This window comes from Setaria italica, chromosome V, assembly GCF_000263155.2.
Source record: "Setaria italica strain Yugu1 chromosome V, Setaria_italica_v2.0, whole genome shotgun sequence".
Classification (NCBI taxonomy): Eukaryota; Viridiplantae; Streptophyta; class Magnoliopsida; order Poales; family Poaceae; genus Setaria; species Setaria italica.
In genome coordinates this window covers 33858511-33875526 of record NC_028454.1, presented here as the reverse complement: position 1 = coordinate 33875526, position 17016 = coordinate 33858511, and the positions used below count along the sequence as shown (strand labels likewise).

The 17016-nt window shown below is 46.1% G+C and overlaps 1 protein-coding gene and 1 non-coding gene across 3 annotated transcripts in view; one reads left to right on the top strand and one right to left on the bottom strand.

Annotated features, from left to right (window-relative positions):
• Window positions 1–360: 360 nt before the first annotated feature.
• LOC106804352 lies at window positions 361–5475 on the bottom strand. Its single transcript, XR_002677743.1, has 3 exons — window positions 4621–5475; window positions 2041–2138; window positions 361–1375 (listed from the first exon to the last, which is right to left on the bottom strand). It is a non-coding gene; the product is annotated as an LEAF RUST 10 DISEASE-RESISTANCE LOCUS RECEPTOR-LIKE PROTEIN KINASE-like 2.8 (transcript).
• A 752-nt stretch (window positions 5476–6227) lies between these two features.
• LOC101770445 (LEAF RUST 10 DISEASE-RESISTANCE LOCUS RECEPTOR-LIKE PROTEIN KINASE-like 1.2) overlaps window positions 6228–17016 on the top strand; it is a 20984-nt gene continuing 10195 nt past the window's right edge. The window contains exon 1 of one of the 2 annotated variants that reach the window (XM_012846282.3): window positions 6228–7020. In XM_012846282.3, coding sequence (XP_012701736.1) covers window positions 6258–7020 — 763 coding nt within the window. In that variant the 5' untranslated portion in view covers window positions 6228–6257. Of the gene's footprint in view, window positions 7021–11093; window positions 12343–17016 lie in introns of those variants that run through there. The other variant, XM_012846280.3, reaches the window with a different exon arrangement.

Below are 17016 nucleotides of genomic sequence, written 5' to 3'. Positions count from 1 at the left end.
TATTTTCAGCAATTGAGCATTGCAGTTCTGATTTGAATCGGGATGAAAACATATTTTGTGCTAATGTATTTCGTGGGGATGTAAACTCACCCACTACTGAATCTGTAACGCATTTGCCTAATAAAATCAGTACTAGTGCAAAGAAGTGAAACCATACTTGTAGCTAGTCTGATCAAATAATATCATCATGCGATGCTATATGACCACCCTTGGTCAGCAATTCATAGTTCCATCTCGGTTTACATAGCAAAAGTAACATTTGATTCTTGCTTTTTTTTAAAAAAAAGTACAACAAATAATTGCACTTGAGCAAATTAGTTTCAGTGAGTAACATTTTTGTTGGGAACATATTGATGCATATCAACCCAAGAGCACTTTGGGTGGCAGTTCAAGATTACTTGTGCTGCCTTCCAGCATCTCCACGACTCTAGTCATTGTTGGACGATCAGTTGGGATCACTTGTATACACCGCAAACCTACCACTGTCATCTTTCTCACAAGCTCTCTGGTCCCGCCATTTATCTCAGAAGCACTCATACAATAGTCATCACTGGCTACTAGATTCACTATCTGCATTGATATTCTTGTCTCTTGCCCCAACCATCTCAAGCACCATCGTACCATAACTGTAGACATCAGACCTTCTACTTACTATTCCAAATTGCCTTGAGTACACCTCAGGGGCAATGCATCCAATTGTTCCTCTTTCACCACCAATGGAGATAACGCTCTCCTTTATTCAGGCATAGCTTGGCCAATCCAAAATCAGAAATCTTAGGGTGAAAATCGTGGTCTAATAGAATATTTGGGGTTTGATATCAAAATACACGATGCATCCTCGGTGGAGATATTCAAGTCCTCTAGCAATGCCAATTGCTATGTCAAATAATTTCTCCCTGCTTAATGTATTTTCACTGTTTAAATTGCTGATGAAGACATACCTTTCCAGTGAACCATTAGGCATGTACTCGTAAATGAGAGCCCTTTTGGATCCTTCCAAACAAAATCTTAGAAGGGTAACAACATTGACATGGGAAGCTCTGCTAATGCTAGCCACCTCATTCATAAATTCCTCCCCATCACCCTTGACGTCCTTTAGCATCTTTACTGCTACCTGGCCGCCATTAGAGAGGTTACCTTTGTATACAGCACCAAATCCACCTTGGCCTAGCTTAACAGCAAAAAACTTTATCATTCTTTTCACATCTGCATAACTGTATCTTTAAGGCTGTAGGTTCCCATTCTTTTGTGTAAAAGGATTCAATCCTTGGTTTGTTCTTTGATTTAAAGGGTAGCGAACCATATTTGCAGGTCAAGAAGAACGCGAGAATAAGTAGACTCAGAAATAGAAGGCATGATGTGCTTGCCACAATTTCTGCATCACAACAAGACATCAGAAGTGAATCCATTTTGTGAAGTGCTCAAGAAATTCATTTTGCAAAGTCAGTAGTGTCATTGTCAGGATTTGCGGATCAAGACTTAGACTAGTAAATTTCTTTTATGCGCGTAAGGCTTCGGATGGTGGCGTGGGAGACACGGGGTTAGACTGGTTCGGGCAAAGGAACGCCCTACGTCCAGTATTGAGGCTGCTCATGTTACCCACGCGGGGTTCTGTAGTAGGGGTTACAGGAGGGCGAGAGAGGGAGCTGATCCCAGGTCTCTTGAGAGTGCAATGGTACTCTAAGTGGGTGCGAGTGTGTTCTGCTTGCTTCAGAGAGAGAGAGTGTCCCCCGTCTCAGGACCCCCGGTCCTCCTTTTATAGCGCAAGGATGGAACTCAGGGTTACAGATGAGGCAGGCATGAGGAGAAGTAGAAAGGGATAAGCTAAGTAAAATATGACATAAGGAGAGGGTCCTAGGGCCGCCGTTCTCGCTCCGGCCTCCGGTCCCTGTCAGCGCGTCCGTCGAGGGAGGGCGGTTTCTTCCAGATCCCGTCGATGATCTCTCCGGTCGCCGTTGCTGCCGAGCACGATGATGATCCTCAGCCTTGGCATCCGTGCTCGCCGGGGAGAATGGCCGATTCTGTTACCCTGCTGATTACCCGTGAGATGCAGATGTCGCATCCCTGTCAACGGGAGCGCGGGGCGCGAGAACGAGCGGAGCGCCCTCCTGTGCCGTTCGGCGCGGGCCATGAGTACCCTGCGGCAAATCAGAGGGAGCCGTGGCCACTGCAGCTCGCACCGCACGGCCGCGCATGGGTATTCGTGATAGGTTACGTTGGGGGCGCCACTCCCTTTCTGCATGACAGGGCCGCGACACATTTATGGCGAGGTCGATAGGGGGACCCACGAGATCGGCACCCTGATCCTCCAGTCCGCGCCCGAGGCGGATATTTATCTTGTGGACCCGAGCGAGTCCGACCCCCGCGCCCAGGGTCGGGCGAGGCGGAGTTTTGCGGCGGGGGTCGGGCGCTCCCGACCTCGGTCCTCTGGGTCGGGCGAGGCGGAGTTTAGTCTTCAAGGGGTCGGGAACGTCCGACCCCGGGGCTCCGGGTCGGGCGAGGCGGAACGTGGCCTCTCCCTCCCATATTAGGCCGACGGCAATCTTGCCACCTTAGGTGGGCCTGGACCTTTACGTTTTGTTGATTCCATGGGCTAGGGGAGATCGTTAATATTTCCCTCCAACAAGTAGGGAAACACATAGGTTTATTTCCCAGAGGAAGGATAAAAATTCTTCTCCAATTTCTGTCATTTTGCGAAGCATTCTAAAAATCCATTTTGCAAAGCATAATGCATATATTGCCAGTCAGTAGGGAAACTCGAAAGTTTATTTTCCGAAGGAAGGGATAAAACTCTTCGCCATTTTGACACTGGGAAGTGGATTCCAAAATAATATATTTTTGAGAATTATGGATTTCGAAACACGGCATGCCAATAATTAGCCATATGTCTTTGTTCTGCTCTTTTAGACAAAATGTAGATGGGTGCAGATATATAGGCACATGTAAAGCAGGCTTAGCAACAGATTAGTATAGGAATAAACAAAGGAAAAACACTGAAAGTGAACCCAAGATAGAGGTTGCTTATCGATTATAATTTTCTTATTATCAAGCCCTGCAATTACATAAGCAAAGAAGCACATAAGTGTACAGAAATGGCATATATAGTCGTCTTACAGAGCTAAGAATATTCTACCATACTAAAGCAGGTGACCGATACAAGAGGAACCGTGTTAGATCAACAACACAAGGAAAATGGGCTGTAGTTTCAAGCCTTTTGAAAGATTTGGAAATTGACAACTAATAATGAACATGTACATAGTAACATAGATAGTACGGAATCCATTGGTAGGTTGTTGTCAGTCACTACCATGAATGCACGCTAGTCACCTATAGTCATCAGCTCTGTGTTTTTCCTCTTAGGACTCATATGATCCAAGTCGGTTGATTGATGTACGCAAAAAGAGTTGCATGTGAGTTGTGACAGACATTCCATATAATTTCACCAGAAACTTTGCCATTTCCAAATATCTTGCTAATTCAAGGATCCAGAAAAAAAACGCAATTATAGATACCTAAGAGAACAGGTGGGCGAATTTTACTTAAGTTCAAAACAGTTATATGTTCATCAATTAACAAATTCCCTAAAAAGGAGCTTTGTGGTATTGGCAGGGTCTAAGATTGCAATGGCCGATTCAGTAGATGCTCACTGCTGAGGCATGCATTTGCTTGTCGAAATGATGTATGTTTGGCCAAATAATGGTATTTTTAAGGGGCTTTGACAGAGACCAATAGCCAAAATTTACAGATCTCTTCCTAAAGCTCAATAGCTCATATAACTTAGTGTGAAGCAAGCTCAATAGAAACACAGGCGTGAGATCGGACGTCCGGGTATCAATCAATCAATCATCAAACGAGAGTAATGCTCGGCTGTGCAGATGGAGCATACTTGCATTTTAGACGGAATAATTTTTTTGTCGGTTCAAGGGCTTATTTGATGTGTACGCTATACTGGAACCTCTATTTTTGCAGTCCGGGTTGCCCACCTTCTCGCCGTAGCACAAGGCATCACAGGAATTTCGTCTCGTTTATGACAAAGCACGGATTTGGTGCAAAAGCAGAGAAGGCGAAAGGCTGTAAAGCAACCTTGCTGTTGTGGACTGATGGAAACAGGAACCTGAATTTCCAGTTTATGTAACCTACCCCAAGCGCTAATTTTCCAAGCACGCCAAACGAAATCCAGACTAGGTCAGGTCAAGCTTTCAGTCCTTTCACCATTATTAGGTCGAGCAGCGCAGACTGGGCAAAAGGAGGCTAGCTACGAGATGAAGGTTGTTTACTTCCCTCCAAATTCTCAACTTTGGCACTATGCAAAAAGAAGATTTTTCATCACATCAAACTTGCGGTACATGCATGAGGTATTAAATGTAGACGAAATTAAAAACTAATTGCACAGTTTTGTTGTACTTTATGAGACGAATCTTTTGAGTCTAATTAGTCAATATTTTGATAATAATTCATAAATACAAACGAAATGTTACATTTGTGCATTTATGGTAAAATGTCAATTTTGCCACTCCAAGATTAGGGACTAAACAAGGTCGAAAATTACTGATGCAACCGGAAACCTCGAATGCGTTTAGTAATTGCAAAAACGAAGGGAGTCAAATCGAATTGAAGGACATACTTGGTCTTGGTGTACACCTCGGGTGGCCCACCTTGATGTTGGATGAGCACAAGCAGCCCAGGAATTGCCTGTACTGGTTGTAGGAGCACTTCCCGCCGGACTGCTCGCACGGGTGGCACTCATCCGTCGGAAGCCAGGCCAGCTCGAACCCCTGCCTAAGCACGTCACCGTATCCGCCGCTTGTGAAGCTGGTCTTGTTACTTGACTTCAGAACCTCGCTCCTTACTGGCACCGATAAGTTCTTGCAGTACGCAGCTAAATTGTGCTCTTGGGCTTTACCATGGTCAGGTGTCAACACGAAGGAAGCTCCATCGTCGAACGGACTCTTCAACCCGTTGCAGTCGATTCGGTACATGTCGAGTCCAGCCGGCGCGGGATCGCAGCCGAAGAAGAAGGTGAGGTTGTCTTTGGAGCTGGTGCTGTAGCGTAGCCACACCTCGTCGAAGCTGACGTCGTGGCTGACCGACCACGGGGCACTTTCCAGGGCGGAGCACGTCGCTGTCCGCAAGAATAACGGTTTTGTTGTCGTAGGAGATGTTGAGAACGGTGTAGCTTTCGCTGTCGAGGCGGATGACCGGCGTCCCGGTCAGCCCGTTGCCCTGGCAGGAGATCTCCAGATCGGTGTAGCCGCAGGCGTAGGGTGTGTTGTAACGGTAGTCGGCGATGTATCTGATTGTGTTGGAGAGGTAGAAGGGATATTTTATAGATACGTCTCCGCACCTGGACGATTCCGGGCACATGGAATCGTCGTAGGTGGTCAGGGGCGGAGCAGGATCGCCATGGGAGGCGGGGACATGGACGGCGAGGAAGACGAAGAGGAGGACGGGGAGACGCGGTAGGTGAGCAGCCATGGTGGCGAGAAGACGAGGCGGGCTCATCTCATCTGGCTCTTTGCAGGCTCCCAGTTGGTTGGTGAACCGTAGTAGTAGTAATAACCGGTGTAATCGGCAGTTGCTGCGGTTGCGGTTGGCAAGGTAGAACAGATTGTTAAGAGTCTTTCCTTTCAAAGTGAAACGATTTTCCTTTTACGTGCTGTTTTCGACACCGCCACTCAACCTCCGCGTATATAGGTGGACTGCTAATCTCAATGAGGGAGCACAAACGAATTAAAGGTGCTATAAGACCTAATTTCTTGGCTTGGCCCAACCAAATTCTGGCTTAGTCAGCCTGGCCCATTATCGGCTCCGGTGTGCTACTTTTTCATGAAAGAAAAAAAAAGGCCCATCATGTGTCGCTACTCAAGGAAAAATCGATTAGGCTCGTTTAGTAGAGTCCATAAACACCAACCCGAAAACATACTAAGCAAACACGTGTTCATCTAGCTGTCCTGTAAAATGTTGCAGCACAGTGGCTAGTATACTCGGCGGTAAAATGTTGCCTGCTGAAACTCGGTCGCCACCCCATGAATAACGGGAGATGCAAGGACGACGTGCCGCGCCAAGGCGCAATCGTTAGCGGGCTGTCTCTCCCGGTCCCGTCGTGGCGAGAAATTTCCACATCGAATCGAAGAACCGGTCGCTGTCACCCTAACTCCCTCACTTGACTCTCACGCACGCACCACCTCGCCGAGTAACCAGCACAAATGCACAACCCTCCGGGTCTCTCCCTCCTCTCCCGTTTCACACCACGAGCGATGGCTCCCCTGCTTCCCCTCCTCCTCCTCCTCCCCATCCTGCTCCTCCTCGCCATAGCCGACGCCCTCCCTCCTGCTTGCAGCGAGGTCGTCACCTGCGCCGGCCAGGTCGTCCACTACCCGTTCTCGCTCAACTCCTCCGAGTCCGACTGCGGCTACCCCGGACTCGACCTTTTCTGCGAGGACAACGCCACGCTGATCCTCCCCGTCAAGTCCCACCGGTACAGAGTCGTCGGCATCGACTACCTGGCGCACACCGTCGCCGTCTCCGACGACGACATCAGCAAGTATGCAAACACAGGCGGCTGCTTACGCCTCCATGTGAACCTCACCATCGACTACACGAACTCCTGGCTTCAGCTCACGCAATCTGACTCCAACGTCACCTTCTTGTACAACTGCAAGAAGAGCATTTCCTGGCTCCCTGCCGTGGAATTGAGAGGGTGCCAGCAACAGGACGGCAAGAAGTCGTACGTGTTGCCCGATGGTGGGATCACGGGTACTGAGGCGTACGAGTACGAGTGCGAGGAGGTGGTGGTTGCGCCGGTGCTGGGCTTGCACAAGGAGAAAATCTTGCCGTTGACGAACGGATCCTTTGGTGAAGTGGTGAAGGCTGGGTTCGAGTTGATGTACAACGCGCACTCCCAGCAGTGCGACGGATGCGAGCGCTCCGGCGGATGGTGCGGCTACCAGCGCAACGACACGCACGGCGGGATGAACTTCACCTGTTTCTGCGACAACGGCCCGGCGGCGGCACGCTGCAGTAAGTATACTTACTCCTCGGCTCCTCCTCCCCCCGCGTTACTTTTATTTGATTCTATGCTTTGCTTCGAGTCTCCGGATGTGGACGAGGTTGTGCATGCGCTTTTTGTTTGCTTGTTCAATGCTGCGCCCAATGCCCCAATGGACCGAATATAGGAAAGATTAGCTGACGAAAATTAACCTGGAGGCCCAAATTCTCCATGGTTTAGTCGACCACTAGAATTAGCAGCTGGCTTGTTCAGCAGATACCCGCGCTCAGTTGTTGCCTGGACAGGACCTCCATTGAAAGTTACGTTGGATGCCACCCAACGGCCGGTACCGTGAAAACCAGAAGCGGTGATCAATTGTTGTCTAGTGGTCTACCACAACGACAGCACAGCAAGTGAAGAACTGGACGGCACAGTATACAGCAAGCAAGAAGATAGTCAAGTTACAGTAGGGCATAGGACTGGGCACGGGCAAGACGAAGCCAGGTGCTGCTCCGCCTTCAGTTGTCGCCATTCAGGAAAACGACTGACGGGACCGGAGCACTAAAGAGCGCGTCAATCGTAGCGCCATTCAGTTGGAAAACTTGGAAGGCTCGCAAGGTTGGTTTCATGTCATGGCAGATGACGAAACTGGCGAGAGTAGCCTTATCTGTCGATGCTCATTGCCCCATTGGTCCTTCGATCCCGTGTGGCGGTGTTGAATGGATCAGTAGATCACAATACCAAACTGGCCATAAGTTTGGTTTGGTCCTTGGTGGTACTGAGACTTCAGAGGCCAGTTCAGTGGACTCGAGTTGCGGGACCTCGTAACTCCGTCGTACGTCTCCCGTGATCTTCTAGACTTCTACAAGGCTAGACTTCAAAAAATTAAATTCGGCAGATCGAGGGATGAGCCCACATTGGTTGGACCGGTATTGTGTCTTGAAAGGTTGTTCCGTTCATACGGAATGTCACCTTCACCGGTCGCCACTGACATGTTGATTGAAAGAGACTTGTTGAGAAACAGAGGCTCAGAACCAGCTCTCTCCTGCTCCCCCCAAAAAAAAAGAACCAGCTGTCTTTTTTGACAGTCTTACACTCTTATGACTCCATCCGTCCCAAAATACAAGCCGGGTTTTGACCAGCAATTATTAATAAAAATTATATAATACAGAATTATAACTATAAATTGGCACTTTTGAATGCGAAAATAGTAACACTATTATCGTGTCACAAAAATGTTGCTTACTCGTGATTGTTGATTAAAACCCTTATCCTAACAAAACAAACTAGTGCGCCTTATATCTAGGCACAGAGGGAGTACTAAATGCAGCATCCATGTTAGATGAACTAAAAAAGATAAATCTTAAAAATTTACAAAAAATTGGAATATTCTAGCATTGATTTTGTAGACTTAAACAATTGTCGGACAATAGCCATTGGACCTAATTTTCTTCTAAATTATCTAATTGTGCTATTATGAAAAATAACATGAAATTACCCTAAATTGACATCTATATTACCCACATTTTCTATTATAAATAAATTTATTAAATCACACCAGATCCCCATATAAATTGCTTTAAAATATATATGTACTTCAGAAAAGCAAGATATATGCATTTAAATCATTTGCACTCGTCATTGTTAAAATAATCCATTTATCTAAATTATCTATTTCTGCCATCATGAAAAGAATAGGCCAAAGTACTCCCTAGAAATATACCTATAAAGTACCCACTTCTATTATTACTAATATATAAGAACATACTAGAACAAAGTTACTATAATTTGGATAAAATTATTATATTAGAATAGAAACATTATGACAGATCTCATGGGTTTTTTATCGAATAAATTTGATATTTTTGCCCACTATGGTATAGGTTGAAACGATTGTTTATGCAGTCGCTATAACTATGAGCAGTCTAAGACTTCGAATCCACATTACTCCCTAGGTTCTCAACCTAACATGGAAGAAAAAAATTTCTTACATGTTGCAACATGTGGGGTTGAAATTGGAAAGCTAAAATCTGGAAAGTCGCAGTTGTAACAAGAGCCCACCTAGTTAAAACTAAGATTTCAACTATACACATGCTAAACAAACACGGGGTCGGATGAAGGAGAAAAATATGAATGGAGATGGAAATACATATAAGTATCATAAAGCAAATAAAAAATTACAAATAATGTATAAATATATTATGTTAGAAAATAAATAAATAGAGCAAAGACAAATAATTTTGGTCACGTATTTATTAACAAACTTATAATATTTATGTCTATTAGGTTAAAGGACAAGTAAATAAATTTCATAACTACTTGTGTGCTTGGAACTTTGACCAGATCAACAAACTACTAGTATGGGGTACACATCAGTGTCGTACTAGTGGTTAGGTTGCGACCCACTGTCAGCAAAGTAGCTTTTGTGAACCTCCAATTAATACAGCAGTTCACAGAAGGCCTAATTTCTCCGGTTGTGATTGATTGGATAGCGAAACGAAAGTATGGGTACTGTTACACTGTGCTCGTCCACTTGTACAATTTGTACTCAGCAATTGGTGTTACTGGGTATGACACCAATTACGGCTTTTGAAAGTTGAAACCAATCAAAGACAGAGAAGCAAAATCCACATAAATATAAAGCACGTATCTCCTAGCAATATACTCCCTCCGTCCCAAATTACTATTCATTTTAGTTTTTCTAAGTACATGACTATTGCTACGTATCTAGACATAGCATATATCTAGGTGCATAGCAAAATCTATAAATCTAAAAAAGTCAAAATGAATAGTACTTTGGGGTGGAGGGAGTACCTCCATCCATAAGTATTTGGGGGCGGAGGGACTCCCTCCATCCATAAGTATATGGGACAAGCTATTTAGTTTAAAAATAAACTAATTTACTTATCCTAAATATCATATATTTGATAATGAAGGTACTAAGTGTGAAACAATTTCTAATCATTAATGGGTGTGCCACATTTTTTTTTAGATCAATGGTGTGCCACATGATTGCTTACAATCGGGAACATTTGGTTGTTGTGGCCCAGCTTGATTTCGGCCCGTCAAGGCCACTAGCTGATGCGGCGGGGACAGACAGATTGGTGCCCAATATAGGCTTGAAACAAAAACCAGGCTTTTCTGAGCCCATATATGTAAAAATATAGTTGGGTAATTGTCCCTAAGCTCGACCCAACTTGGCCCAACCTCTCAGGCCTTAATTAATCACATCCAATTGTTATTTTAGAAAGCAATATGGTCTCTAAAAACACACCGACCACCAATAATTCTCCTATGATATATTTTGAAATATATATGAAACAATTGAAGTACTATGAAAGATTAAAAAAATATAACTATCAGGATCATGTTTGCCTTCTAGATATTAGAGCAATATTCATAGCTCAAATTTTGAAGGTTTGGTCGAATGTGCTTGCGTCAAACGACAAGTCTCCGTGGCCAGGTGGAGAACTTGATACTATCAACCTAGCAGTGGTTCCAACTCCAAAGGCTCACAATGTAGTTTGTTGGAAAGAGTAGGGATACGCTAACTGGTGGAGTAGACAAACAATAGAAGTGTGCGAACACCTACCGCACAATCACTGTCATTTTTACAAGTCATGGTGGCATCACGAGTCAAGAAGACTACATTAAATCATTCGATCTGATGCGGAAACTTAGCGCGCAAACAATCTTTTCTGCCTTTTCAAACTGACTAAGTCTTGCGATATAAAGTGTGCCAGTAAGGCTGAAGGCGCCTTCACCGTCCGGACTCAGACGCGTTTTGTGTGGTCACGATTTGAAGCGTTAACAACCAGAGCAATGACCTCTAACACAGAACAGTTTACTATCATTCAAGTAGGTATCATGAGAATCTGGATAACCATCTCTGAAGAAACACAGCCACCGACCAGTGGGTAAACACCAGCATATTAATTATGATTTGCTCAGATGGAACCAGTCATGTAATCCTAATAAGGCACCCCATTTGGAGCTCCAATTAACAAATGTTCTTCTAGAAAAGACATTAAAAATGCACCCAGAGTGAAGTGTTTGCTTATACTAGTATATTGTTGTGAGGTATGGTCCGTGTGGAAGTCAACTGAAATCGTACCCAGTGGAGGAACGCATCTTTGTCTGGACCAACCAAAGCCTAGTAGTGACGTTAGCAAGCAGGTGACGATCACCGATCAAACGGCTTTGCACGATCCAGCTTGACGCAGAGTCCACGCTGCTTCGGTCTCCGAGCGTCTCCCGGTCTCAATCCGCGCCATCGCGTGCCCCACCACCACCAACCAACCTTCTCCTAAAGACCCCAACCAGGTCAAGTCCACGGGTGCTATAACCGACCGGCGGCGGCCTCAGGCCATCGCAAGAAACCAGACGCGTCACGCGTGCCCAATTGGAGCTAACAAACAGCTAGATGAGCATGAGCCAGCCTCGCCTTCTAGCCGCCATGGCTGCTCACCTACCACGCCTCCCCTTCCTCCTCTTCGTCTTCCTTGCCGTCCATGTCCCCACTTCCCATGGCAGCCCTCTTCCGACCACATACGACAGCTCCATGTGCTTGGAGTCATTCTGGTGCGGCAGCGTCGAAATCCGCTACCCGTTCTATCTTGCCAATGCAACCAAAGCAACCTCCGATTACAACGGAAACTACTCTTGCGGCTACACCGATCTGGAGATCTCCTGCCTGGGCGAGGGGCCGAGCGCGAGCCCGGTCATCCGTCTCAGCGGCGAAACCTACACCGTTCAGGACATCTCCTACGACAGCGACAACTACAAGGTTACTCTGGTGGACAGAGACGTGCTCGTCGGCGGCAGCTGCCCTGCAGTCCGCCACGGCGTCACCTTCGACGGGATGTGGCTGCATAACACCAGCTCCAACGACGACCTCACCTTCTACTTCGGCTGCTACTCAGGCGGGCCCCGCATGCCGGCTGGATTGCACAAATACCAAATCGACTGCAATTTCGAGAGTCCGGTTCCTGGCGGCGGAGTTGCGTTTGTATTGACACCTGATGATCATGACAAAGCCCAAGAGCACGACCTGGCTGCAGACTGCCATAAGGTTGTCTCCGTGCTAGTAAAGAATGAGGTTCTGGAGGTGGCAAGAACCTGGACCAACTTCACAAGTGGCGCATACGGGTACGTGCTGAAGCAGGGATTCGAGTTGGGCTGGAGCCCGATAGAGACGGGTCCCTGTCCCCAGTGCGAGGAGTCCGGCGGGAAGTGCGCCTACAGGCAGAACAAGACATTCCTGGGTTGCTTGTGCTCCGACGGGAAGGTGGGCTACCCGGACGGGACGGACTGCAGCGGTGCCAGCACCGCGCCTGCGCCTGCGCATGCATCAAGTAAGTCTTTGAGACCTGATCCTTCGATTGCACATTCGGCAGTTTCTTGTGACCCTCGTTAATTCGCGTCTCGTTGTGTCCCGCTGATTGCCTCGTGCTAATGGTGAAAGTTATGGCCTGGCCTGGTCTGAAATTAGTTGGGTCTGCCTGGGAAATTAGTGCCTGGGTAGGTAGAAAATAGAAGCTCTGGTTCCCGTTCTAATCAAATGACAAGGACGGTTATAGCCGTATTTGCTTTGATATACTCTTTCACCAAATCCGTGCTTTTTCGCGAACGATTCAGGCGGTCTGCCGTGCTCCACAACCGTATTACCCTTGTTTCAGTGTAGAACATACCAGTCCACACTCCACAGACCAGGAGCTTAGAACTGGCTTTGGCAGGCAAGTGGCAGAATGTTCAGTGGCGCACTTGGTTAATTAGATGAGTGGACTTTTTTTGGACTTGACATGGTTAATTTTTTTGGACTTTTTTTGCAATCACCACACCACGCGCATTCGAGATTTCCGGGATGCATAGTAATTTCCATCTGTTAGCTAGCCTCCTTGTGCCCGTCTCCGTAGTGTACGTGCCCCTCTGCTCCTAATCATGCTGCTCGCCTCGAGCTAATGGCGAAAGTTGGACCTGACCTTGTCTGAAATTCCTTGAGTTCGCCTGGAAAATTAGTTCCTGGGTAGGTATAGAACTGGAAATTCTGGTTCCTGTTTTCATCAGTCGACAAGGATGGTTTGCAGCCTTTCTTTCGCCTGCTTTTGCACCAAATCCGTGCTTTTCTCATGAACGAGATTCATCAGGCGGCCCGGTGGCCTGCCGTGCTCCACAGCATTTCGTAGATCAGAGAACAGTACGTTCCCTGTTTTTGCAGCGTGGAACAAGTGCAGGATACTAAACGCAGCCCCCCAACCGGGTTTGCATCGCCGAATGGAGAAGTTCGTTAGCATTTGGTAGCTCCAGCAGCCAGGCGACCCTTTTTTTTGGATGGGTCGGGGGTGTCTTGCACGTCCAGAAGGGCAACGCTAATCACAGCGCGCGTGTGAGGAGGGGCTGCCGGCGCTCGATCCCCGACGAGCCACTCCCGTCCCGCGATTTTCTTTTTTAAAAAGTTTACCATTTTTAGAATATTATAACTTATACATATAACTTCGTTGCATAACTTTATAATATAACTTCTTATGAGATAATTTTTAGCACTTCAATAGCGTGCAGAACTCGTATAACTTTGAAATGCATAACTTCCAGGTACTTCGAATTTTGTTTCTTATAAAGTTGTAACCTATACACACAACTTATATGTGTAACTTTTTTCCTAACAACAATTTAGGTGATAATTCCATAATACAACTTTAATGATATACATAAGTTATACACATGACATTTGTCACGATTTTTGAGATAATATTGTTTAAAAAATTATACACATAATTTACAGTACAAATTATAGAAAAAATAATTGAAAAAAAAGAAAAAAAAACGTGCGGGGGCGCGCAGCCCCACTGTTCCGCGTGGGCCAGCTGCACATGGGCGCGGGGAGTATCGCGCGCCACGAAGCCGGTCGGCGCGCGCTTGTAGAATTAGCTTTGCGCGCGCGATGGTTTTGCTCCTCAAGGATCTTTGCTGGAGCCAACAGCAAACTGGTCGTGAGAGCAGAGACCGTCAGATAAATTACTATGCTTTGGATCTTTGGTAGTTTCGTCCATCCAAAGACGTGTTTCCGGGGCTTGGAGTCGGTAGTGAAAGCATGCTTGCTTTTTTTCCTTTTGTGAAAAGGTGAAAGTACGATTTCTATTCGCTTTGATTTCAGTGTTTCACAAAACAGAGCGGCCCTGACGTTTAGTACTACTGCAGTTTATGTAGTTGCTGACCACGTAGAAATATTAGACGCAAACCTTTCCTATATACCCCTCCCTTCCGGTGTTCCATCCAACCCTGCGAAGCAGGATGAACCAAACTTCTTTTCTGAAAGAGCAATCCAGTAGCAAGGGGGAGATTGTCTCGCATTCCTGGACACAACAGGCACATAAATCGTTATCCTGCAACTGATGACGTTTTTATGAACAGATTTCCATAAGAAACGTAATCAATTTAGGCCTTGTTTAGTTGGCAAAATTGGAAGTGCCAAAATTAATATGCCGGCACTGTAGCACACTGTAGCGTTTCGTTTGTATTTGTAAATTATTGTCCAAATATTGACTAATTAGGCTTAAAAGATTCGTCTCGCAAAGTCTAACAAAACTGTGCAATTAGGGGGTGTTTGGATACCCCATGCTAAAGTTTAGCACATATCACATCGGATGTTTGGATGCTAATTAGGAGTATTAAACATACACTAATTACAAAACTAAGTGCACAGATGGAGTCTAATTCACGAGACGAATCTGTTAAGCCTAATTAGTCCATGATTTGACAATGTAGTGCTACAGTAACCATTTGCTAATGATGGATTAATTAGGCTTAATAGATTCGTGTCGCGAAATAGCATAGGGGTTATGCAATTAGTTTTATAATTAGCTCATGTTTAGTCCTCCTAATTAGCATCCGAACATCCGATATGACACTGCTAAAGTTTAGCACCTCGTATCCAAACACCTCCTTAGTTTTTAATTTCATCTACATTTAGTACTCCATGCATGTACCGCAAGTTTGATGTGATGGGGAATCTTCTTTTTGCATAGTGCTAAAGTTGGGAGTTGGGGGTGAAGTAAACAAGGGCTTGGGGTGAAACATCCGATGTGACAGGTTTAGCACCTGCTATCCAAACACCCCTGTAGCCTTAGCTGTATTACATCATTACCTGCACGTGTAGGACAGTCCATTTGTCGGAGCGATAGCAAACTGGTCATCACTCGTCAGAGCAAAGACTGTCGTACAAATAGTGTAATTGCTATGGTCCATCCAAAGTATGCTTCCGGGCAGGGTTAGACTTGGTCCGCGCGTACGTAAGTCAACTGAAATCCTACCCAGGGCAGTGACGCATCCTAGACCAAACAAGCCGCGCGATGACGTAATAGTAGTACTAGGATGGCAGGTGCGCTACGCCCGCGCCCGTATACTAAGGGGTATTTGGGTAACACCTCCTAAACTTTAATACCTATCACATCGGATGTTTGATACTAATTAGGAGTATTAAATATAATCTAATTACAAAACTAATTGCACAGATGGAGTCTAATTCGCGAGACGAATCTATTAAGTCTAATTAGTCCATGATTTGATAATTTAGTGCTACAGTAACTATTTGCTAATGATGGATTAATTAGGCTTAATAGATTTGTCTCGCGAATTAGTATAGGGATTCTGCAGTTAGTTTTATAATTAGCTCATGTTTAATACTCCTAATTAGCGTCCGAACATCCGATGTGACCCTCTCGTATCAAACACCCCTAGGAGTCCATGCATGCTCGTCTAATTGGACATCTCTGACCAATATAAACACCATAGTAAGAGAGCAGTAGACATCACGGTCAATGGACAACTTCAATTTGCATTGAACATAAACGTGGTAGTTCTTTAGCTCATGTGTAGCAGGTGCGGTTATAGGTTTGTCAAACTTAAATATGGGGAAAAATACTGGAATCGATCATTTGAAGCAAAAAAAAAAAAGAAAAGAAATTTTACGGCTTTCGGTCAGCAACCACTGACAGCAGCCATTTGAAGCCAAGCTATAGGCACAATATTTCACGAACTGTACGAACTATCAGGTCATGATATTCGAAAAAAGACATGGTAGTTAAGAAGAACATCTGCTGGTATTTTGGTGCTCAAAGAAGAAAAATAAATTACATGCTCATCTGAAGCCAAGTAGCTGAAGCAGCACTGGAGAAGCAGTCAATTAAATTGGGGGAAATGGCCAAGGAAAGGAAAGTGCAAAGACGAAATATTGCATCAGGCCTTCTATTTCAGGATTGGGAACAATTCATCTGATAATATGAGGCAACCAAACATCGAAACATGTAAAGTCCAGAATCAAAGATACAGTTGTTGAGATGAATTGAGGAAGTGCACGTAAGAACTAAAGAAATGAAGAAAGTGCAGAGATGGCGGAGCTTACACAGATATGGAGCTTACAGCCTTACACTGCCATCACCTCTGCCGAGGACGCGGCAAACCAGATCAGGAATTCAGGATCCGATGGCGAAGCCTTTTCTGGAGGTGTGCCCCGTCCAGGAACCAGAGGAGAGCGGCGATGGCAGCGAGAGAGGAGAAACCCACGAAGGCTGCTCCGATGTGGTCCGTCGACGCTGCTGCGTTCCCCGTTGGCGACGAATCCGCCATCTCCTCCATAGTCGCGGCTGCTTTGGCGTGCTACCTCAGTGTGTGAGCTCCTGCCGCCGGTCTGCCTTTTGTGCGGCCACGAAGGGGATGTTGGACGGACGGGATTGAGCCGGAGCGTCGGGGACGGCACTGGAGCCGGGGGTGCGGCAGCGACGGCGGAAGAGGCGAGGCGAACCAGACGGAGTCAATTTCGTCCGCGGGCAAGGAAGGCGCGTACGCCTGCTATGTGGGCCTCCCGTACCTGCGTTTTCCTCAGGGTCGGTCCCACAGAAGACGTGGCTGCCTGTAACAGGCAGAGACGCGGGGGAGCTCCCGGAGGCGTGCAAATCTTACAGGGATGTATCTCTACTTTATGCACTATGCAGCCGAGATCGCAGATCAAACGGCTGACACAAACCAGCAGG